Source organism: Choloepus didactylus, chromosome 3, assembly GCF_015220235.1.
Source record: "Choloepus didactylus isolate mChoDid1 chromosome 3, mChoDid1.pri, whole genome shotgun sequence".
Taxonomy (NCBI): domain Eukaryota; kingdom Metazoa; phylum Chordata; class Mammalia; order Pilosa; family Megalonychidae; genus Choloepus; species Choloepus didactylus.
The window spans coordinates 199575606-199601692 of NC_051309.1; the positions used below are offsets into that span (position 1 = coordinate 199575606).

The window sequence follows — 26087 nt, forward strand, 5'->3', positions numbered from 1 at the left end:
ACAGAATGGAGATAAGAAGAGTCAGTGGACTTGAAGATAGATCAATAGAAATTAAGCTATCTCAACAGCAAAGAAAAAAATTGAAAAAAAAAAAATGAATAGAGCCCCAGGGATGTATGGGATAGTAACAGAAAGGTCTAACATTTATGTCATCTGAGTTGCAGAAAAAGTGTGGCATGAAAAAATATTTGAAGAAATAATGGCTGAAAACTTCCCAAATTTAGCAAAAGACATAAAATTTCATATTCAGACTCAACAATCCATAAACAGGATAAAGTCAAAGAAGTCATACTCAGACACATCATAAACTGTTGGAAACCAAAGATAAAGAAAAATATTGAAAGCATTAGGGAAAAATGATGCATAACATGTAGTAGAACAATGATTTGAACAACCATGGAGGCTTGAAGGAAGTGGAACAATATTTAAAAGTATCCAGTGAAAATATCCTTCAGAAATAAATGGGGACGTAATGACATTCTAAGGAATGTGAAGATACCAGCGAATAAGTAGAAGTTTTTGATGATGTAAGTGTAAAGGAGAACAAAGCCCCAATAATGCATTTCTTAGTCAACCGGTATTTTTTGAGCACTTAACTAATATGCTAACCCCTGTTTTTGGTGCTGAAAACACAGTGGTGAACGTGACAGTTTGAACCCTATTCTCATTCTAGTCAGTAGGAATAGAGATTGAGGATTAGGATTCAGTCTGGGGTATGTCTCGAGATGGGTAGGTTGAAGTTAACTCTCCACTTCTGTGAAGCCTGTGCTGGATTAATGCTTTACTCTCTGGCCTGGTTCTCTGGATGCCTGTGACGAGTACAAATGCAACCCAGACATGCCGCGTTTGGGTTTGTGATGGAAGTTCTTGGCCAGTATTTCTTTACTTCACACTCCGTCTGGACTTAGTTTGCGGTAATTTTTACCCTCTTATTTGTGGTTCTCTTTTGGTGGAAGTATTGTGATATCATCTCATCATGTGTGTTTACTTTTCATTCCTCAGTTAATTGGAAGCACCTTGAGTCAAAGGTTAGTTCTGCAGTTATGTCTCCTTTTTACAGATATGACAGTCTTTGCAACCTTCATGCTTTCTTTCTGATTCCATCTTACAAAAGAGGAATGCAGGCCACAGAGAGGCTGATTTGGCCATAATTAAAGATGCCAGTGATAAAGTCATTCTGTTTCTCATTTCTGTGACCTTATAACTAATTCCAGCAAAAAGGGCTCTGGGACTCAAAAACGGTGTATCTTTAAAGCAACAGAAGTGCTGGTGATAATTTTGAAAACTATTTGGGTAATTCCATGAACTTTCAGGTATATTTTCAGATGTTGTTGCTTCTCCAATTTAGGGCATATTTTGCCTCCAGGGTTTGGGGCTCTATTCTGGCACGTTTATGCAGAATCAAGATAAATGTGGGATGGTCTTTCTTGAGGGTCAGACCACTTACAAATTTTGGGAAACTGCTGTTGAATGATGTCAGGTGTAATTAATTTTTTAAAAAATTTCATTATTAAGACAAACCTGGATATATCACAGAGTAGAATTCACAACTTGCATGAATTTCACAGAGACTTCAAAGTGGAATTGTTTTTCCTGCATCTGAAGACTTCTTTGGATTGTATTCTGAGACCCCCAGAGCATATCCTTGCTATTCTCTGCAGTTGAAAATACTCAGTGGAAACATCCTGTGGTATGGAATCAACAGTCCACAAATCTAAATGCTATTGTAATAAAATTGTAATGGAGAAGGGTAACATTTCATTTTTCCATGCTTTCCCATAGTGTTCTTACAGTTTGGCATTAAAACAGAACACCAAGCTTTCTTTGGGATTAAAAGATGTCTTGTGCACCCTTCTCTAAGAACATCAAATTGAGAAGCTGCCTTTTTAACTGAAAATTCACAGGCTCTCAGTTTTTCTCATTTTCCTTTTATTTTTTCTTTCCTTGTTTTCTTTGGATATTGATTAGAAGAACTGAGGGCATACAAATAATGTATACCATAGTGTAGTATGGAGAATTGGATGTCTGCCTACTTGATTTGTAATATTTTATCTAAATTGCATCTGGTTAAGCCTTAGAGTTTTTCTTTTAGTATGTTTTACAAGGTGGTGTGGTATAAGGGAAAATGGTCTGACTAAGAATTGGGAGACATGGATGCTAGTTCTGGCTTTGCTGCTTAATTTTTATAACTTTGGGCAAGCCACCTCCCCTATTGGACTCTAGAGTTACCTTTGGTCAAATGATAATGTACTAGTAACATTTCAGTGCCTCCTCCAATTCTAAAATGCCATTTTTCTATGTCCGTAGTCCTATGAGAATTGATCTGAGCCAAAGACTTTTGAGAATTTTAGTAAATAATGCAGAAGGTCTGCGTTCTTCACTTTGTGTTCACACTGATGCTCTCTAATGCTTGTAGGATACCAAATGTTTTCGTTCTTTAAATATTTAGGTTTTTTTTTTTTTTTTTTTTTTTTTTTTGCCTGTATGCTGTTGCATCTAATCCAACTATAATTGAAATTGCTTCTTCCACCATAACAAAAATGCGTTTGACTCAGTAAACCCTTAGCTATAAGGCCATGAAAACATTGGAACTTTCTGTGTTTGAAACATTTTGATTCAATTTTTAATTTGTACCTTTTTATCAATTTTCATGCAACCAGGAAAGTCTGATCTGTTATTGGTGCCTGGGGATTTCTGTTTAGAGGATTTTGCCTCTCCTTTTTATTTATGAGAACTAATATTCTACCCGGGGTAGAATTCATCACTCTGAATTACCAGGCTACACAATGGTACAGACCGTCTTTTGGATAGACAGTGTTGGGTGCTTGTGACACTTCCACAAATGTGCTTCTGATAGTATCCCAATATTTCATGCTGGAAATTTTGGACAGTCCCTTTGTGGAATAAAAAATTATCACATCTCTCCACTTCTCTCTCTTCCCTGTTTAAGCACTCTTTGCATTTTGTTCAGTCTCATAATAGGCTCTTACCTTGTCTCAATAATTAATTATCTTCTCTCTTTGGATCCGTCCTATACCCTGTTGCCAGAGTAACTTAAAACATCAGCACCAGTGACATCACTCCCCTGTGAAAACCTTGAATGCCTTCCTTCTACAATTTAATGTTCTCCAGATGCTGATCTCCGCCTGACTGATTCTTGGGCTTTATCTCCACCAATCCCCTTCATAATCCTGTCAACCTGGCCAAGCTGGACAGGCCACCTACCATCCCCTGAAATGACTTGTACTCTCTCGCCTGTGTTGTCTTTGTTCACACTGCTTCACTGCCTGGAAAGACATTTCTCACCTTCTTTTCCTTTTCCTTTCTTTACCTATCGTCTGGGCCCACCTGGATGCCTCCTGCTTCCCAAAAATGCCCCCAATTCCCACCATACTCCCTTGACCTCTCCTTCTGACATTGGAAATAGTGATCTTTCTTTATTCTCTTGGTGCTCTTTTCCCCTTTCCCTTGAATGACTCAGATGATGATGCTAAACTCTGTAAGGATAGGAGCTCTAAGTTATCATGTTTATATTGACTTCAGCAACAAACATAGTGTCTTACATGTTGTATTTAATAAATGTTGACTTGAGCTACATTGAGTTAGGGTAGGTGTAATATAATATTGCTGCAGACAGGGATATATTTTTCCTTCCCTCATGGCCCAGTCTTGCAAACAGGAGAGAGCCCTGGCATCACAGACTTCTGCATGACGATGGGAGGCAGAGAAGCAACATCTGACTCTACTATCCACATAACATTGCTCTAACAAAGATGCCATAAAATTATAAATTACTGTTTTGGGAGAATGTGGCGTTCATGTAGGTGTAATGCCTCTTAGGGAGGAGACTTCCTAATGATGATGACAAATGGACATCTGAAATTCATCGCAAATAGAAAGCAGTTCATTTTCTGATCCATTAAAGACCATTCTTAATCTGATCCTGGGCAGCCCTTTTGCCTCATGTCCCTTTACTCCCTAATATGAGCCTTGGCCCGAGTTAGGACCCCCCTCATGCATCCCCCACCTCTCTCCTACCAACACATCTATGTCTGGTTCACACTTCTCTCTCCAGGCCATTCATTCAGCATGTACTCATTGAGTGCATACTCAAAAATCCCTCTCCTCATGAAGCTTATCTTTAACATGTAGGGTGCCCTCTGGTTTTTCTCACCTCTCTCACCCATCCAGAGTCTAAGACAAGTTTGCCTTTGCCTTATAGCATTCCTGACTACTTTGGCCCAAGTTCTTTTCTTCTGAATTCTTGGGAGCTTCTGTCACCCTTTCCTCTCCTTGACAGGTACATTGTCTTGGATTCTTTGCTCTTTTTATGTGAATCTTGTCTCCTCAAGCACATTATAAGCTTCTTGAGAGAAGGGAACATGCCATTTGTTCATGAAAAAGTTCTCATACCAATACACATAACCTGTGTTACGTTATAGTATCTTAGACGTCTTTAAGTTCCCATATTTGCCATCAGATTTTGCATGGGGCACCTAATAAACATGTTTAATGGATTTAAGGGTATTTCTTATTCTCTGGCTTATCAAGTGCAATAGCTCTAAGACTCTTCTGGGCCATTGGTCATCAAAGCTTCTATCAAGATCCTTCATGACCATGTCAGTCTGTGGCTCTACCATCTCATCTTCTACCAAAGAACCAGTCAGGGGCCATGCCCATCCTCTGCCCACACCTCAACCAAGCAAGTCACCCCTGCAATACTCTACACAGTGTCTGTAAACCTTTACTGTAACACTGAGGCTGTTATTAAAAGAAGCAAGAGGCACTAGAGGAAGGAGAAAGACTGCTGATTATGGCTGTAGTGGATTCTTGAGCTTCTGTCTCCATCATAGACTGATACATAAAACATCAGAATGTCTTCCTCACCTTGATTTCTGAGTTGAGGGTAATGTGTGCCCATCTGAAAACCCATTTTGCCATCAGTAGGACCGTAAAATGGGCTTGTGGTCCTGGTTTTGACTGATACGTTTGCACTGCCTTGAATGGTTACTGTCTGCCAGCTGAGGCTGCAGGACAGGCAATCAGGGATTGGAGAACTGGGGGAAAGCAGCTGCTTCCGGAGGAACCAAACCTGTGAGCTTAACGTCACTGGCCTCATGTACTAAGTGAGCTAATTGGATTCAATTTAAATTAAAAAACTGAGGTACAGGGTTTTGTTTCCAGAGGTTATTTTATTATAATAATGGAGATGCAATATGTTTAGTGGTTCAAATCCTGGTTCTGCCACTTACCAGCTGGGTGACCTTGAGAAAAGCAGTTAACCTCTTGTAAAAATGGGGATAATAACAGTATTCACCTCCTAGGGTGGTTGTAAGGACTAAATGAGTTTTTTTATATAAGGCACTTAAAACAGTGCATGTGAAAGTAGGCACTATAAAATGAGTGATTATTAGAACATGTTTAGATATTAGAAAATTTTAATCATTTTTATTTGTAATTTTCCATCAGTTTTCTTCAAGTTTTGTTACTGTCTTTTTCTTTATCCACCCATTTAACCTTTTCTGTATCATAGAAGGAACTTGAGTTTTTAACGTTAAGAGGTAGAACTGTGACAAAGGGCTTCTCCAGAGGCTTTTAAATTGCCAGGGCAAAAGGATCTCTATTTAGAATTTAGATCTTAATTTTTTAATATCTCTGTTGTATGTTATGTAGCATTCTTTGGCTACAGTTGTTTATTAGGTATACTTTCTGACCTTTTGGTGATCAGACTATGGCTGACAGAAATGGGCCAAATTAGATGGATTTATAGCTCATGACACAACCAATTCCCAAAGACAGTTGATTACAGAAAAGTACATAAATGAGACCAGGTTTAATAGTCAACATGAAAAACTTCTCAAGAGGTGGACAGTGTGACATAATAGCCAAAAACCTTTCACAGTCTGAGAGCACATGAATGTAACTTCAAAACAAGGAGGCAGTAGTACCACAAGGGAGGACACAGTCGGAGTATATTATGTTCTTCATACAACATTTTAAGAGGGAAATTTATAGATCACAGCTCCCTAACCATAGGGGCAGAGGATTTGAAAACCATGTCAAATGGTTAAAGGAGCTGAAGAGGTCTTATTTTATTTAATAACATTCAAATCAGATGTACCAGTCATACATTTTGTATGTTGTTCCAGTTTGCTAAAGTTGCCAGAATGCAATATACCAGAAATGGATTGGCTTTTACAATGGGGGATTATTCATTCACAAATTTACTGTTCTGAGGCCATGTAAATGTCCCGATTAAGGCATCAATAGGACCTTACATTCACTGCAGAAAGGCCAGTGGCCTTCAGAACACCTCTGTCAGCTGGGAAGGCATGTGGCTGGCGTCTGCTGGTCCTTTGCCCCGGGTTACGTTGCTTTCAGTTCCTGGTGCATCCTTGCTTGTTTCTCCCAGGGTGTTTCTCTCTAAGTTTCTGGGGGTCCTCTCTCAGCTTCTCCAGGGCAAACTCTGGATTTCTTCTCTTAACTTCTCTCCTGGTTCTGGTTTCAGTGGCTGTCTCCAAAATGTCTCTGAGCCTTTTCTCTCTAAGCATCAATGAGGTCTCTTCAGAATATCCCTGCCTTTTATCATCTCACGGAGGACTCCAGTAAACTAATTAAGATCCACCCTGAGTGGGCAGGGTCACATCTCCATGGAAAGAACCTGATCAAAAGATCCCACCCATAATAGGTCTGTGCCCACAAGATTGGATTAAAAGAACGTGGCTTCTCTGGGGTACATAACAGTCTCAAACTAGCATATATGTATTTCTACATCTATCCAATTGTATATGTATGTATAAATATGTGTATTTGTGTATGCATTTATCTCCATGCTTGCTAAGTGTCCAGAACCATAGACAACTAGAAGAGAGATGATCTATGTGATGTAGGGACAGAATTATTGTTTGTCAATATCGGATAAGTGATCAGAGAGAAGGTCATTTTTTTTTTTTTTTTTTTAATTTCCCAAGGGCAGGATGAGAATCACTGTGCCGGGGTTACTGGAGAGACTGATTTTGACTCAACAAGAAGAGGATCTTACTGTGGGCTGTGGACTGGCTTGGATTGAGGGCTGAGGCTGCTCTGTGCCTGGAGGTGTGTGAGGACAGGCTGAACGTCACAGCAGTGACTTGGTGGCCCAATGAGGACTCTGCTAACTCAGAGATTCGGGATAGCCTTACTGAGAGATTGATTATACTTTTGTACTTTGCAGCTTCAGTTGTGTGCATTGTAGCTTAGCTACCATATTCATGAGGATGTGGGAGAATTTGTTGTACAAACATCCTCTGCTACCCAAATCCCTGTAGTTTCTGCGTATGGAATGATTTATCAGTGTCTGGCCGCTGAGTGAGATGCCTGTTTAGGTGTTGTTTGGTTTTGGGGAGTTTGGACAGTATTGTTACTAAACCACAGCATTCATTTCTTTCTTAATTATTCTTTTCCTCTCTGATTCCATTTTTCTCTGGTTTTAATGTGATTGCTGATACTTGTACCTTTCTTTCCTTTTACCCAACTCCCACCCCTTTTCCTTCCTGAGATGTTTATATGGTGTTTCTTGTACTTTAAATAGAGGTGAATGATTTTCTCTATGGTTCTACTGAAATAAGCTCCTGTATGTGTATATGTGTCTATGTGTGTGTGTGTGTAAATAAAATATGTACACGTATATATGCATGAGGTATCAGTGTGGGGCTAATAGTGGGTGTGGTACAGTACAAATAGTGCAATGAAAAGGGACTTTTTACACAAATATGTAATTGATGTTTTGCTTGACCCAGAAATTAAAAAAAAAAAAAAAAAGCAGATGAAGCAGCCACATACAAATCATGTATCATCCCATTTTGTGCGATTTCAGTTGTAAACTCAAGAGAACCTCATGCTGAGACCTAGTTCCTGACATAGTGACCTCATTTCCCCTGCTGCCTTTATTGGCGGCGGCGGGAGCTGCACTGGCTCGTGTTCGGCGAGCGGCCGGCTGCCTTTGCTGCAAGCTTATGGGTATGCATCGGGAATGACGAGCCCCAGGCTTGCAAGGACTTGCCCGGCAACTGGAATTTATGACAAATAGCTCACTGCAGCTAAACTTTGATCCAGCGTACAGTAGAACCGCCTGTTACACACAGGAGGGAGATTCGTCCTTCATCACAATGAAAAGCCAGCCTTAAAAAAAAAAAAAAAAAAGGGAAAATGTGTAATGTCTATAATTACAACTGGTGAGTATATGACAATGGATCAATTTTCATGTGCGTGTGTTTTTTCTTAAAGCATCTGGAGGTGCCCTTTTATTGTTTTAATGATTTTAAAAAATATGAGTGGTTGCTCATGCATGTGAGCGTCCCTGTGCCCCTTGGAGAGGAGGATCTGCTCCTTTGCAGCCCCGAGGCTGGGAGACATTCCCAACGCAGAATCTCTGTGCTGCACAGACAAAGAAGCCTGCACAGACCAACAGAGGCTGTAGCTTTTCTTGGAGCGATGACTCATTTCAGTTCACAAAGGATTCTGGGCAGGGTAGTGAGAAGTCAGGTTGGCTGGTCCATCCCTATGACTTCACTTTGCAGAGAGCAAGGAAGAAGAGGAGTGACACTGCAGATTCCCGAGGCACTGCAGTGTGGGATGCTGGCTCAGTGCAAGTGGCTGTGATGTATAGGCTAGGCGTGGAGCAGGGTTCCAGCTTATTCCATGCAAATAGGAAAAAGGATGGTAAAAAGGACTTTTCCCCCCTAAAAACGTCACCAGCAAAAGCACAGTCACACAGCCTTTTTGAGGTGCATTTCACCTGCTTTTGAACTGGACTTGTACCAGTATCTCAGGCCCTGAATGTTAAGAAGAGCTGAGAGTTCTGGAACTCATTTTTAACAGTAGATCTAAGAAGGTAAAGTACCAGATTCCTGTTGCATTCCACGTGCCCTCAGTAGCCAATCTGAAATGCTCATTTAGCATACTATTACTCGAAAGTTTACTCTTTCTTCTTATTACAGATTCTAAGACGTCCGTTTCTGTCACTGGCTCCTTCTTGTGCTTGGATGCAACCCCCCTAGCATGCACCAGGCATTAGCATCAAAGCTACCTGGGGGATGGAGCCAGGCCAGAAAGGGTCAGGTACGTTCCCCTGCTTTTGTTTAAAGAATTGTTGTGTGCAAAGAAATATGGTAAAATGTCTGCAACACCTTGATAAGGGTGATAAGGGTGTGCTGTGTTCTGAAAAGTGGACTTGCTGCTATAACCCTCCTCCTGGCCTCAGTTTTAGGCAGTTCAGGGGTTCCTGGAGGCTGCTTACCAGACATGACCTCAGCAACATGAGTCATTCCAGAGTGTCACATCAGAACTGAAAAGTCAGCCAGCTGTAGGATTTGCAAATAGGAAGTAATTAAACTGCTTCATATTTCTGTCAGCTGTATATCTCTTTCACTCCTCTGACAGAGGCATTCAGTAAACACTATTTGAAATTTTTTCTGCTCAATTAATACCTCTGAAATTCTGTGTGTTATGTAGCCTGTTAACCTACATGCAAGGCACTGAAATCCAAGGAAGGCTGATTTATATCCAAGGAAGGCCAAATTATATGCTTAGGGACTGTTTCCAACTTTGAGAACACATTGAGGCTGCTATTAACTACTAAGGAGGTAAGCAGATTTCATCTTACTCTAATGTAGGATTCAGCTTATTACAGAGTTGTTTTCTTACAACATCCATAGACTTTTCACACCAAAGCTTTTTTTTTTTTTTTTAAATAGTGAAATGGTAAATTTTGGTTCTCAAAAGTATATTACATGCCATATTTTCAGAGTGAAACTTGACAAACCTGAAAGCATGTAAATACTCATCAACATTAGCACTGTTGTGTATTAAAGGTATATATGAAAATGTTGAATCCCTTATGTATTTGCAGTAATAATTACACCATTTTAAAATAATCCAAGCTCTGTAGTGGAAAGGCCCTTGAACATCTTTTTCATTGCCATATAGTCACCCCCATACTCTACTCTTTCATGGAAGGAAAGAAATTATGCTTCCTTTCTTCATTCTCAAAGATGTCTCTGATTTATGCATGACACTGCATCTTAAAGCAAAGTTGAAGATGTCAAGTCAGTTTTAATGGCTCTTTGGTCCAGGAAAAAAAAAAAACCATGAGCATAGTATGCTAAGAAAATAATTAAATGGTGTCCGCACACACATCAATTCTACTCTCCCTTAAGGACTCTATTCCCTTCCTGATAACACCTACCCAGAGCTCATTTTTTTGTCCTTGAAACTCCTGTGACTATTATAGAATTCATTTGCTAGTCATTCATGTATTTTCTTGTTATAGCTCTTCTAAGGATGTTATGAGCAGTAATTTGAGTATTTTATAATTGCTTTATATTTTCATGTGTTTATATCTTGTTTCTCCACCTAAATTATAAGCTCATTGAAGGCAGGGATCAAGATTTATGCATTTTTCTATAATTCACATCTCCTAGTAGTTCCCTACCCATAGAAGCCACTCCATCAATAGTTGATTGAGAAAGGCAGTTAAAAAGCATTAATTTGTTATAAAGGGAGTTACCTATTTTGTTAGCTTTAAGAATCTTCACAGGGTGGATTACTGCAAGTGCCACTACCTTGAGATGTGGTCACAGACAGGAAAGCTGTTTTACACTCCCTGTGTAAAGGACTATCATTACAGATTTAATGGTGGGGCACATAAATATGGCTGCTGATTAAGGTTTACTTGATTAGGAAGAATAATTTTATCAAATAAGCCATCCTTAATTAGTGTGCTCACGTGTGCTAAATTCTGAGTGTGTCTGAAAGTCCCCTTTTTTAATCCCCCAAGACATTTTCCTTTGAAGATATAACTGTAAATGGCTATTAGGTTCCCAGTTCCCTCAGTAATTTTTCTTAACTCCTGTTGTCACTGATCTTCAGTACTAAGAGTACTTACTTAAATTCTGAGTTTCCTTTTCCTTTCTTAGGGAAAGGACTCACACAGCTAAAATTGGGAATAGTCCAACTTGTTTTTTCATCCTTGCAGCCCTCCTGCCATACTATTTCCTGTCTTCTAGTGTCCTCTCCAAAGTCCCTAATGTAATACCTGTTTCCCCTTTGCTTTAAAACTGTTCTTTCCCAGCCCACTACTATAGCCCATGTGTTATGTGTTCTATATATCTTAGCTTTTCTGCCTCCCAGTCAAAATATTCCATTCATTCAGTGCAGATACTCACAACTAAGAATAAGGGGGAAAGCAATATGATTAAACCAATTCATACTAGTGTAAGGAAGAGTTGTGCCCCCTTAGCCTTCCCAAAGATGTTTCCATGTTTTAAAGAAGCTTTGTTTCAGGTTTTTAAAACGGCTTCTTTTTTAGAACCAAATGGATTTCCTATTGGTGGAATTCCAAACGTTAAAAAGGAATTTGGATAAATGTTCATAGGCTTGGGGCAGATATATATATTTTTTTATGCAATTTTGTTGAGATATATTCACATAACATACAGGGCAGATATTTTTAATACTATGATTTACTAAATATTTGATCTCAAGGATGGTGTATGCTCTCAACCTTTATTATGTCTTTTAATCTCCTCAATAATTCTGTAAAGTAAACATCATTATGTTTACTTTACAAAAGAAGAAATCGAAATCGACACAAGAAATTAAATAACTTGCTCAAATCATACAGCTAATAAAGAGCAGAATTGGACTCGGAACCTAAAGTTTTGACTAAAAAGTCCATGATCTTAATCACTGTCTTGTAATGACAAATTTAGGACCGAGAAGTTACTTATCAGCAGTTGTGGGTTTTCTCTGTTTTTCTGTTCTCATTATCTGTACTCTTTCACCTTTGTCACCTGCTATACATTCTTTCATAACAACCTCCATGGCAGTTGGAAGGGGTGGTTGGATCTTTAGGTATTTGGGAGTTGGCAGCAGTCATTCAGTATAATTTTGTTGCACTTTGGGAGCTGCCAGTATATACATATTTGGACTGTGTTTGATTAGGTTTTCTTCTTCTCTTATATTTTATAGAAATCAGTCACAGTATGGTCTTTATCTAAACCAATAAAGCAAAGAATCCAGAGGTTGAGAATCAGCTGTGGTGATTCTAACTTATAAAGAGGGGAAGAGAATGAACCTGGAAGAAATGTTAGACTGATTTATTAAACAACCAAACTTGAAAAATGGCACCAATGGAAATTTGAGCACCTCATATATCCATAGTGCTAGGTGAAGTTCTGATATAGAATGAAAATGGGAAAGAAGTTCTTAAAGGCTTAAAACAGGAAGTTAGACTCTGTCTTCCACAATATCATAAAGAAAAGGAAGACACTGTATTGCCTAGGAGCTCTTGTTAGCCAGATGCCTTACAGAATTGCATGACATCTGAGAGATCTTATTGTTGTCAGCTAGGCCTGGTGTGTCATCATGGCTTTAACTTGGTCCTTGATGAGGAATCATAGAACAAGGTGGCTGCTAGTGATGGAAACATCTTGGCAGGTAGCAAGGTCTTGCCTTTTCTTGCCTGCATGTGTCAGACCTATTTATTCAACAAAAGGAGTGTCTGCTGTGTGACCAGCACTGTGCCAGGTTTTATTGCATCATGCCTGACACAAGTCACGCTTGTTCATACTAGTGTAAGAAAGAGTAATTTGGTTTAGAATATGAAGCCTTAGAGAAGGTTTGAATTATTGAAGCATATAATTTGATCAGATAGCTCATATTTCCACCCTATCTTTTCAGCCACAAATAACCAAAAGGTTCGAGTGTTAGATGTTTATGATTACAGAAGATGTCATTAATCATCTCCAGTGATGGGGAAAGCAGCTCCCTCACCAGGGAATTCTCTCCCATCACTTTCCACAATCTCCCTTCTCTATCCAATTCTCTACCCACTCTGGCTTGTCTATCTCTGCTTACTCTGTGACAATGTTTTAATCAGTAGTCAAATCCCTAACAAGAGTGATAGCTGATGTAACTAATGAAAGCACATAGACGGGGCAAGATGATGGTTTTTTTTCCATAAATCAATGAGCTGACTGATTTGTCGTTTCACCTAGCAGCATCTCTCTACATTAAACGGACTGATATGCAGAAAGATTCAGGGGGATCTGGGGACTTTAACTCATCTTTTGGGTGCCTTCTGCCACCATGATTACTCTTGTTCAACTCTACTCTCATTAGAAGGTTTTTTTTTTTTTTAATTAAATTCAATTTTATTGAGATATATTTACATACCATACAGTCATCCATGTGTACAATCAGCTGTTCACAGTACCATCATATAGTTGTGTATCCATCACCCCAATCTATTTTTGAACATTTTCCTTACATCAGAAAGAATCAGAGTAAGAATAAAAAGTAAAAGTAAAAAAGAACACCCAAATCATCCCCCCCCCATCCCACCCTATTTTTCATTTAGTTTTTGTCCCCATTTTTCTACTCATCCATCCATACACTGGATAAAGGGAGTGCAATCCACAGCGTTTTCACAATCACACTGTCACCCCTTGGAAGCTACATTGTTATACAATCGTCTTCAAGAGTCAGGGCTACTGGGTTGGAGTTTGATAGTTTTTGGTATTTACTTCTAGCTATTCCAATACATTAAAACCTAAAAAGGTTATCTATATAGTGTGTAAGAATGTCCACCAGAGTGACCTCTCGACTCCATCTGAAATCTCTCAGCCAGTGAAACTTTATTTTGTTTCATTTTGCATACCCCTTTTGATCAAGAAGATGTTCTCAATCCCACGATGCCAGGTCCAGATTCATCCCCGGGAGTCATATCCTGCATTGCCAGGGAGATTTACACCCCTGGGAGTCGGGTCCCACATAGAAGGGAGGAAAGTGAGATCACCTGCCGAGGTGGCTTAGCTAGAGAGACAGGGCCACATCTGAGCAAAAAAGAGGCACTCGGGGAGACTCTTAGGCACAATTATAAGCAGGTTTAGCCTCTCCTTTGCAGTAACGAGCTTCATAGGGGCAAGCCCCATGACAGAGGGCTTGGCACATCAAGCCGCCAGCCTTCAATGTTTGTGAGAACATCAGCAACAATCCAGGTGAGGAAGCCCAACACTTCTGCATTTCCCCCCAGGTCCTCAGGGGGGCCCTGCATGTATATTTTTATTCTCCTCCCAAATTACTTTGGGATGTGTCACTATTTCACTCTAACCTATACAAACCTACCATATCTCACTTCCTATTCAAAGTTCCATGTAATTGTGATGTTTGAACCAACTGACTGTAGAAGTTATATTGTTTGGAAAATATAGATCTTGCACCAAATAAACATCTCTTCCCTTGGTCTCACGTGGAAGTTGAAGTTTTAACACAAAGTCAGTTTCAACCTTTACCATTTTGCCCAATTTGCCCTAGTTTTAACCAGATCTGCTTCATTCATATCTCTAATTAAAGTCTGGGCTCTTTTTCAGCTTTATTTTATTTTTTTTTTTAACAGTTGCTGTGTGTGTTAATACTGACATTCATATCTGCTGAGCTCTAGCTCTGAGTTTCAGGTGTCACACAGATATCCAATGTTCCAGAGACCAATCAGGTTATACACAAAGAGATCAGCATCTCAGCGTTTGGAGATAGCCATTACAATTCAGGCATAGAAATGACTGCTGTAAGAGCTTACAATCTAGGGACCATTACAACAATCGTTTCCATGTTAGGCTGTGCTCTAAGATTCAATTCTGAGTTTACACATTGTAGTGGCATTATAGTGTTTGCCTTTGTTTCTGGCATACTTCACTCAAAATGCTGTCTACAGCACCTCCTTGCGTGTCTCACAGCTTCACTCCTCCTCGTCATTGCTCAATATTCCATTGCATGCATATGGCACAGTTCACCATTCCGTTCCTCAGTCAGTGTACCCTTAGGCCACCTCCACCCATTGCAAATCATGAATACTGTCCCATAAACACCAGTGTGCAAATGTCCATTCATGTCTCTGCTCTCAGATATTCCAAGTACATACCCCATAATGAGGTGGCAGGGCCTTATAGCCTCCACATACTTAGCTTCTTGTGGAACCACCACACTAACCTCCAGAAAGGCTACACCATTCTGCCTCCTAACCAGCAGTAAATAGGTACATCCCTTTCTCCATGTTTTCTCCAGCACTTTTACCCCTATTTATATTTTTTCTTACAATTTTATAGAGATATATTCACATACCATACAATTACCCACAGTGTACAATCAGTTGTTCACGGTATCATATAGTTGTACATTTATCACCACAGTCAGCATTTGAACATATTGATTACTATGAAAAAGTGGTTTTTTTTTGGCAAATTATAAAGATAATAAAAAGGAAAATAAAATGTCATAAATACAATATAATAGTATACAATATAACGCCACTACCAAGAATCCCATATCTCTCCCTTATATCCCCCTCTCATATACATTTACCTTTGGTATATTGCCTTTGTTACATTTAATGGACACATATTACAATGTTACTGTTGACCATAGACTCTAGTTTGCTTTGATTGTTTTTTCCCAAATACCATCCTTTTTTCAACACTCTGCATGGTTGACATTCATTTGTTCTCCCACATGTGAAAACATTTTTATATTTGTACATTTAGTAACAGTCATTGGCCACTCCAGTTTTTGCCAAGTTATATAGTCCCAGTCTTCATCATCTATCTTTACCTCTGGTGTCATATATTCCCGTCTCCCACATCTTTCAGCTTTACTCACAGACATCTTTGTTCAGTGTACTTAAAATATTGTGCTACCATCACACAGTATTATGCTATATATTTTTGGATCTATACAACCAATCTTGCTGAACGTTCTGTAGTCCTTCAGCATCAAATGCCCGATCTCTACCCTCTTTCTATCTCCTGGTAGCCTGTGTTATCAGCTTTTAATTCTCAAGGTTTGCTCATTAATGTTAGTTCATATTAGTGAGAACATACAGTATTTGTTCTTTTGTTTCTGGCTAACTTCACTCAACATAATGTCCTCAAGGTTCATCCATGTTATTATATGTTCCATGTCTTTGTTCTGTCTTACAGCTGCATAATATTCCATCATGTGTATATACCAGTTTGTTTATCCACTTAGAAGTTTTTTCATAAATCATAGCTAACAAACACCATTAACTTAAGTATTAGTAATTGGAGCCTCCTCCTCATGTTATCTTTTCAATTTAAACAATTTAGTCAAATAGCAGCTTAGGAATTGGACCTTCCTTTAAGAGACCCATCAAGTATTGAAATAAAGCATCAGGAAGCTCTAGAAAAGTTGTTATAAAATTTCTAAATGTTCTAAAATTCTGTTTTTTTAAGTCATTTCCTTCCATTGACTATTTGTTTCTTCCAATTTTATTGAGATATAGTCACATATCATACAGTCAGCCAAAGTGTACAATCAGTTGTTCACAGGATCATCGTATAGTTGTGCATTCATCACCACAGTCAATTTTTGAACATTTTCATCACCCCCCAAAATAATAAAAATTAAAATAAAAGTAAAAAAGAACACAATTAAAATAAAAGTAAAAAACAACATCCCCTCAACCCCCCTATTACTCATTTACTTTTTTGTTCCCATTTTTCTACTCATCCATCCATACACTGGATAAAGGGAGTGTGAGCCTCAAGATTTTTTACAATCACATGGTCACATAGTATAAGCTATATAGTTTTACACTTGTCTCCAAGAATCTAGGCTACTGGGTAGCAATTCAACAGTTTCAGGTATTTCCCTCTAGCTATTCTAATACACTAAAAACTAAAAAGGGATGTCTATATAATACATAAGAATAACCTCCAGAATGACCTTTTGACTCTATTTGAAATCTCTCAGCCACTGAAACTTTACTTTGTTTCATTTCTCTTCCTCCTTTTGGTCCAGAAGGCTTTCTCAATCCCACAGTGCTGGGTCCAGGCTCATCCCAGGGAGTCAATGTCCCATGTTCTCAGGGAGATTTACACCTTGGGAGTCATGTCCCACGTAGCAGGGGAGGGCAGTGAGTCAGTCCTCCCATTGACTATTGCAATGAGGGCTCAGCCTTCAATTTCTGAAATCAGAGGCATTTAAACCAAACTGGTAGAAGTTCCTTTTTTAATGCTAGTTTTCTTTTAAATTTCAAATACAAACATTTGAAAATCAAGTGTAGTAAATTGGTTTCAAAGGAAAGCTGCTTAAAATGTAGCAGCGCATGAGCTAATGGGAGCCACATGGTCTGTCCTCCTGTAAGGGGGTGTGATAGTCTTCCAAAGAGTATATAGGAAGGGAATGTGTGTTTATTTAGAACAGCTTTTAAAAAACATTGTAGTAGACCTTCTGTTAAAAGAAGCAAATGGCATTTATACATAAAATTGGTATCAATAAATCAAATTAAATTGTAAAACACAAGATTTGTCTGATTCTCTGCATCAGAGAAGTTGTACACTTGACTTTAACCTCAGAGTTCTTATGATTTCCCCAAGCCCAAGGGGTATTTAAGATAAAACTTGGCAAATTAGTGGTTCTATAAATAGTTTGTTGAAAGGAATAGAGTTGCATTGTCCCTGTGCCCACTGTACGTTTTACAGACATGTTTGACCATTTTTATGAGGAGTTACGGTATCTACTATATGCAGTAATTTTACTGGCATCTATAACTTTAATTGTAGCGTTAATTTTGGCAGAATGGGGATGAAAAAAGGCATACTTTAGTCCTGAGGAGCAAAGCTGAGCCAGACTTTGAAATAGAAGGAGTAGGTTATGAAGCCTTTATTACAAGGGGAAAATTAATAGCCAATATATTTAGCCATTCCTTTTTAAATTTAAAGCCTTCTTTTTCAGATTGGCTGAGCATTAAAATAGTTTCTCCAGCAAGATGGAAATATAGCTAGATACAAGTACTATATTGTGCTTTTATGTCAGAATTCTGCTGCATGGATACAGAATCATAGAATTTTAGAGCATGAAGGAGTCTTTGAAATCATCTCATCCAAACCCTCATTTTACAGATGAGGAAACAGGCGCAGGGTGGGTAATTCTATTTCGTTTGAAGGGATGGCGTACTTAACAGTATTGCCTGAATGTTTTTTTTATACTGGGAATTTCCTCATTATAAACTAGTCTGGTTTCAGAACTGAATTTGTAAATAGGTTGTTTTGGTTCATGAACTTCATTAGGATCAAAGATATCTCTTCAACCCAAAGTATAGATTAAATGAAAATTTTCCGTGAAAAATAGTATTTAAAAATAAATGGGAAAATAGACTAATTCAAATTGAATATTGGTGCCTGAAGAAAAATAGGATTATTTAAAGAGGGCTGAGATAGAAGATGGACTTCAGAATAATTTGAGGTTGTAGTTTATGATGATGCAGTTCACCTGGAAAAATTGGGAGCTTTCCTTCTCTTTGGTACAGTTGTATGAGCGTGGGCTCTTTAAGATGAAATGCATAAGTGTCTTTTTGGGGAGTTAGGAATATCGTCCTGGAAGGGAGGAATATCAGCTGTCATGGAAGTCACATCTTAAGAGGTGCTTTGTCCTCCCTCATATGCGAAGGTTGAGGAAATACCAAGAACCTGAACTAACGACTATACACAATGAAAATGGTTTCTGAAGGGACAGGGTTTTGTTGCAGTACTTTTTTTCTCTCATGTAAAACAGAGAAAGAAATGGTCCCTTTTCCTGCTCAGTTTTAGAACTCGAGTGCCTAAAGGTGTTTGCTATCTAACAGGCACTCATATTTCTTGAAAAGATGAATTCTGTGGGAGAGAATTTTCTGAAATAATTCCAGCTAAAGTAACTGCCAAAAGTTGGAAGAGAAAGTAGAGGGATTTAAATAGTAAACGTGAATGTGCATGATAAAGGTATTTCCTGAGGTGGAAGTAACTAGGTGTGGACAATAAAAGACAGAGAAAGCCGGGTGTGGCAAATCTATGACTTGTGCCTCTTGTCCCAGGACCTGCTTGCCAGTCGCCTGGACTGTTACAGGGGTGTCCAGTCTGTTCTCCATAACACCACAAAGGGGATTTTCTAGTACAAGCCTACCGTCTAATTCCTCTGTGTAAAAACATTCAGTGGTTCCCCATCAGCATCAAGAACAAGATGTAAGCTTTCTGGTCAACCATGCTCTAGCCCTACTTTCCCCTTCACCTCACTGCTGGCCTGCTCCAGCTGTGCCGAAATATCACACACACACACACACACACACACACACACACACCACCCCAGGCTTGGCATGTGGCTTCATTCCCTGTACGTGCTCTCGCCCGCCTCCACGTGGACTATCCATCCTTCACTTCCCTCACCATTTGCTGGGTACATAACCTTTCTCCTCGTGTTTATCAGCCAAGTACCTTAAGTAACAGCAAAATCCAGATTTTCACTGACGTATTTTAAATGTGATGTTAAATGCTCTTCAAATCATATATAATTGTGTAACTTACAGTTATAAATTTTTCATGTCTTCTCGTATTTTAAATTCACTTAATGGAAATTTATGGACTGCTTACTCTGTCCAAGGCACTGTGCTTGGCTTTATCTGGATGATTCTGGATTTGACAAATGTCCCCTGAGGACAGTACATAAATGGATGTTTGTAAGAAAATAAAGCTGAAATAAAACCTGTTTACTCCTTCATTTTTTTTTTTTTTTTTTAATCATCATTTTATTGAGATATATTCACATACCACGCAGTCATACAAAACAAATTGTACTTTCGATTGTTTACAGTACCATTACATAGTTGTACATTCATCACCTAAATCAATCCCTGACACCTTCATTAGCACACACACAAAAATAACAAGAATAATAATTAGAGTGAAAAAGAGCAATTGAAGTAAAAAAGAACACTAGGTACCTTTGTCTGTTTGTTTGCTTCCCCTACTTTTCCACACATCGATCCATAAACTAGACAAAGTGGAGTTTGGTCCTTATGGCATTCCCAATCCCACTGTCACCCCTCATAAGCTACATTTTTATACAACTGTCTTCGAGATTCATGGGTTCTGGGTTGTAGTTTAATAGTTTCAGGTATCCACCACCAGCTACCCCAATTCTTTAGAACCTAAAAAAGGTTGTCTAAAGGTACCCAGTGTTCTTTTTTACTTCAATTGCTCTTTTTCACTCTAATTATTATTCTTGTTATTTTTGTGTGTGTGCTAATGAAGGTGTCAGGGATTGATTTAGGTGATGAATGTACAACTATGTAATGGTACTGTAAACAATCGAAAGTACAATTTGTTTTGTATGACTGCGTGGTATGTGAATATATCTCAATAAAATGATGATAAAAAAAAAAAAAAAAAAAAAAAAGGTTGTCTAAAGTGTGCGTAAGAGTGCCCACCAGAGTGATCTCTCGGCTCGTTTTGGAATCTCTCTGCCACTGAAGCTTATTTCATTTCCTTTCACATCCCCCTTTTGGTCAAGAAGATGTTCTCCATCCCACGATGCCGGGTCTACATTCCTCCCCGGGAGTCATATTCCACGTTGCCAGGGAGATTCACTTCCCTGGGTGTCTGATCCCACGTAGGGGGGAGGGCAGTGATTTCACCTTTCAAGTTGGCTTAGCCAGAGAGAGAGGGCCACATCTGAGCAACAAAGAGGCATTCTGGAGGAGACTCTTAGGCACAAATACAGGGAGACCTAGCCTCTCCTTTGCAGCAACCGTCTTCCCAAGGGTAAAACTTATGGTAGAGGGCTCAACCCATCAAACCACCAGTCCCCTATGTCTGTGGTCATGTTAGCAACCATGGAGGTGGGGTAGGCGAATACCCCTGCATTCTCCACAGGCTCCTCAAGGGGGCACTACATCGTTTTTTTTTTTTTGTTTTTTTTTCCTTGTTTGTCTTTTTTCTTTTTTTTTTTTTTTAACTTTCCCTTCTTTTTTCAAATCAACTGTATGAAAAAAAAAGTTAAAAAGAAAACAAACATACAATAAAAGAACATTTCAAAGAGACCATAGCAAGGGAGTAAGAAAAAGAGAACTAACCTAAGATAACTGCTTAACTTCCAACATGTTCCTACTTTACCCCAAGAAAGTTACATACTATAGCAACATTTCAGTGAACTTGTTCCTACTACATCCATCAGAAACTAACAGACCATAGTCATTTCTGGGCATCCCCAGAACGTTAAATAGCTTATCTGTTCTTCTTGGATTATTGTTCCCCCTTCCTTAATTGCTCTCTACTGCTAGTTCCCCTACATTCTACATTATAAACCATTTGTTTTACATTTTTCAAAGTTCACATTAGTGGTAGCATATAATATTTCTCTTTTTGTGCCTGGCTTATTTCGCTCAGCATTATGTCTTCAAGGTTCATCCATGTTGTCATATGTTTCACCAGATCATTCCTTCTTACTGCCGCGTAGTATTCCATCGTGTGTATATACCACATTTTATTTATCCACTCATCTGTTGATGGACATTTGGGTTGTTTCCATCTCTTGGCAATTGTGAATAATGCTGCTATGAACATTGGCGTGCAGATATCTGTTCGTGTCACTGCTTTCCGATCTTCCGGGTATATACCGAGAAGTGCAATCGCTGGATCGAATGGTAGCTCTATCTCTAGTTTTCTAAGGAACTGCCAGACTGACTTCCAGAGTGGCTGAACCATTATACAGTCCCACCAACAATGAATAAGAGTTCCAATTTCTCCACATCCCCTCCAGCATTTGTAGTTTCCTGTTTGTTTAATGGCAGCCATTCTAACCGGTGTTAGATGGTATCTCATTGTGGTCTTAATTTGCATCTCTCTAATAGCTAGTGAAGCTGAACATTTTTTCATGTGTTTCTTGGCCATTTGTATTTCCTCTTCAGAGAACTGTCTTTTCATATCTTTTGCCCATTTTATAATTGGGCTGTCTGTACTATTGTCATTGAGTTGTAGGATTTCTTTGTATATGCAAGATATCAGTCTTTTGTCAGATACATGGTTTCCAAAAATTTTTTCCCATTGAGTTGGCTGCCTCTTTACCTTTTTGAGAAATTCCTTTGAGGTGCAGAAACTTCTAAGCTTGAGGAGTTCCCATTTATCTATTTTCTCTTTTGTTGCTTGTGCTTTGGGTGTAAAGTCTAGGAAGTGGCCTCCTAATACAAGGTCTTGAAGATGTTTTCCTACATTATCTTCTAGGAGTTTAATGGTACTTTCTTTTATATTGAGATCTTTGGTCCATTTTGAGTTAATTTTTGTGTAGGGGGTGAGGTAGGGGTCCTCTTTCATTCTTTTGGATATGGATATCCAACTCTCCCAGCCCCATTTGTTGAAAAGACCATTATGGCTCAGTTCGGTGACTTTGGGGGCCTTATCAAAGATCAGTCGGCCATAGATCTGAGGGTCTATCTCTGAATTCTCAATTCGATTCCATTGATCTATATGTCTATCTTTGTGCCAGTACCATGCTGTTTTGGCAACTGTGGCTTTATAATAAGCTTCAAAGTCAGGGAGTGTAAGTCCTCCCACTTCGTTTTTCTTTTTTAAAGTGTCTTTAGCAATTCGAGGCATCTTCCCTTTCCAAATAAATTTGATAACTAGCTTTTCCAAGTCTGCAAAGTAGGTTGTTGGAATTTTGATTGGGATTGCATTGAATCTGTAGATGAGTTTGGGTAGAATTGACATCTTAATGACATTTAGCTTTCCTATCCATGAACATGGAATATTTTTCCATCTTTTAAGGTCCCCTTCTATTTCTTTTAGTAGAGTTATGTAGTTTTCTTTGTATAGGTCTTTTACATCTTTGGTTAAGTTGATTCCTAGGTACTTGATTTTTTTAGTTGCTATTGAAAATGGTATCTTTTTCTTGAGTGTCTCTTCAGTTTGTTCATTTCTAGCATATAGAAACATTACTGACTTATGTGCATTAATCTTGTATCCCGCTACTTTGCTAAATTTGTTTATTAGCTCTAGTAGGTGTATCGTTGATTTCTCAGGGTTTTCTAGATATAAGATCATATCATCTGCAAACAATGACAGTTTTACTTCTTCTTTTCCAATTTGGATGCCTTTTATTTCTTTGTCTTGCCGGATTGCCCTGGCTAGCACTTCCAGCACAATGTTGAATAACAGTGGTGACAGCGGGCATCCTTGTCTTGTTCCTGATCTTAGAGGGAAGGCTTTCAGTCTCTCACCATTGAGTACTATGCTGGCTGTGGGTTTTTCATATATGCTCTTTATCATGTTGAGGAAGTTTCCTTCAATTCCTACCTTTTGAAGTGTTTTTATCAAAAACGGATGTTGGATTTTGTCAAATGCTTTTTCAGCATCTATTGAGATGATCAATTGATTTTTCCCTTTCGAGTTTTTAATGTGTTGTAATACATTGATTGTTTTTCTTATGTTGAACCATCCTTGCATGCCTGGAATGAACCCCACTTGGTCATGGTGTATGATTTTTTTAACGTGTCTTTGGATTCGATTTGCAAGTATTTTGTTGAGGATTTTTGCATCTATATTCATTAGGGAGATTGGCCGGTAGTTTTCCTTTTTTGTAGCATCTTTGCCTGGTTTTGGTATTAGATTGATGTTAGCTTCATAAAATGAGTTAGGTAGTGTTCCATTTTTTTCAATGTTTTGAAAGAGTTTGAGTAAGATTGGTGTCAGTTCTTTCTGGAAAGTTTGGTAGAATTCCCCTGTGAAGCCATCTGGCCCTGGGCATTTATTTGTGGGAAGATTTTTGATGACTGATTGGATCTCTTTGCTTGTGATGGGTTGATTGAGGTCTTCTATTTCTTCTCTGGTCAGTCTAGGTTGTTCATATGTTTCCAGGAAATTGTCCATTTCTTCTACATTATCCAGTTTGTTGCCATACAGTTGTTCATAATATCCTCTTATAATTTTTTTAATTTCTTCAGGATCTGCAGTTATGTCACCTTTTTCATTCATTATTTTGTTTATATGGGTCTTCTCTCTTTTAGATTTTGTCAGTCTAGCTAGGGGCTTGTCAATCTTGTTGATCTTCTCAAAGAACCAACTTTTGGTGATATTTATCCTTTCTATTGTTTTTTTGTTCTCTATGTCATTTATTTCTGCTTTAATCCTTGTTATTTCTTTTCTTGTACTTGGTTTAGGATTGGTTTGCTGTTCATTTTCTAGCTTCTTCAGTTGATCCATTAGTTCTTTGATTTTGGCTCTTTCTTCCTTTTTAATATATGCGTTTAGTGCTATAAATTTCCCCCTTAGCACTGCTTTTGCTGCATCCCATAGGTTTTGGTATGTTGTGTTCTCATTTTCATTCGTCTCTATATATTTAGCAATTTCTCTTGCTATTTCTTCTTTAACCCACTGATTGTTTAGGAGTGTGTTGTTTAACCTCCAGGTATTTGTGAATTTTCTAAGTCTCTGATGGTTATTGACTTCTAATTGTATTCCATTGTGGTCAGAGAATGTGCTTTGAATAATTTCAATCTTTTTAAATTTATTGAGGCTTGTTTTATGTCCCAGCATATGATCTATTCTGGAGAAAGTTCCGTGAGCACTAGAAAAGTATGTGTATCCTGTTGATTTGGGATGTAATGTCCTGTAGATGTCTGTTAAATCTAATTCATTTATCAGATTGTTTAGGTTTTCAATTTCCTTATTGGTCTTCTGTCTGGTTGATCTATCTATAGGAGAGAGTGATGTGTTGAAGTCTCCCACAATTATTGTGGAAACATCAATTGCTTCCTTTAGTTTTGCCAATGTTTCTCTCATGTATTTTGTGGCACCTTGATTGGGTGCATAGACATTTACGATTGTTATTTCTTCTTGCTGAATTGCCCCTTTTATTAGTATGTAGTGGCCTTCTTTGTCTCTCAAAACATCCCTGCATTTGAAGTCTATTTTATCTGAGATTAAAATTGCTACACCTGCTTTCTTTTGGCTGTAGCTTGCATGAAATATTTTTTTCCATCCTTTCACTTTCAGTTTCTTTGTGTCCCTGTGTCTAAGATGAGTCTCTTGTATGCAACATATTGATGGTTCATTTTTTTTGATCCATTCTGCGAATCTATATCTTTTAATTGGGGAGTTTAATCCATTTACATTCAACGTTAAAACCGTGAAGGCATTTCTTGAATCGGCCATCTTATCCTTTGGATTATGTTTGCCATATTTTTCCCTCTCTCTATTAATATCCTTTATTGTACCCATACCGAATCTCTTTAGTACTGAACCTTTCTCCAAGTCTCTCTGTCCTGTCTTTGTTTCTCTGTCTGTAGGGCTCCCTTTAGTATCTCCAGTAGGGCAGGTCTCTTGTTAGCAAATTCTCTCAGCATTTCTTTGTCTGTGAAAAATTTAAGCTCTCCCTCAAATTTGAAGGAGAGCTTTGCTGGATAAAGTATTCTTGGCTGGAAATTCCTCTCACTCAGAATTTTAAATATATCGTGCCACTGCCTTCTCGCCTCCATGGTGGCTGCTGAGTAGTCACTACTTAGTCTTATGCTGTTTCCTTTGTATGTGGTGAATTGCTTTTCTCTTGCTGCTTTCAGAACTTGCTCCTTCTCTTCTATGTTTGACAGTGTGATCAGTATATGTCTCGGAGTGGGTTTTTTTGGATTTATTCTATTTGGAGTTCGCTGAGCATTTATGATATGTGTATTTATGTTGTTTAGAAGATTTGGGAAGTTTTCCCCAACAATTTCTTTGAATACTCTTCCTAGACCTTTACCCTTTTCTTCCCCTTCTGGGACACCAATGAGTCTTATATTCGGACGTTTCATATTATCTATCATATCCCTGAGGTCCATTTCGAGTTTTTCAATTTTTTTCCCCATTCTTTCTTTTATGCTTTCATTTTCCATTCTGTCATCTTCCAGGTCACTGATTCGTTGTTCAACTTCCTCTAGTCTTGTACTATGAGTGTCCAGAATCTTTTTAATTTGGTCAACAGTTTCTTTAATTTCCATAAGATCATCCATTTTTTTATTTAGTCTTGCAATGTCTTCTTTATGCTCTTCTAGGGTCTTCTTGATTTCCTTCATATCCCGTACTAGGGTCTCATTGTTCATCTTTAGTTCTTTGAGTAGCTGCTCTAGGTGTGTCTCTTCTGGTCTTTTGATTTGGGTGCTTGGGCTTGGGTTATCCATATCGTCTGGTTTTTTCATATGCTTTATAATTTTCTGTTGTTTTTGGCCTCGTGGCATTTGCTGACCTTGATAG

General features: G+C 38.5%; 1 protein-coding gene across 6 annotated transcripts in view; it reads left to right on the forward strand.

Annotated features, from left to right (window-relative positions):
• The window catches only part of STOX2 (storkhead box 2), a 231797-nt gene that overhangs the window by 180707 nt on the left and 25003 nt on the right, over positions 1–26087 (forward strand). The window contains exon 2 of one of the 6 annotated variants that reach the window (XM_037831086.1): positions 8979–9099. The exons of the other annotated variants lie outside the window; for them this stretch is intronic. Coding sequence (XP_037687014.1) covers positions 9075–9099 — 25 coding nt within the window. The 5' untranslated portion in view covers positions 8979–9074. The remainder of the gene's footprint in view (positions 1–8978; positions 9100–26087) is intronic. 6 annotated transcript variants of the gene reach the window in all.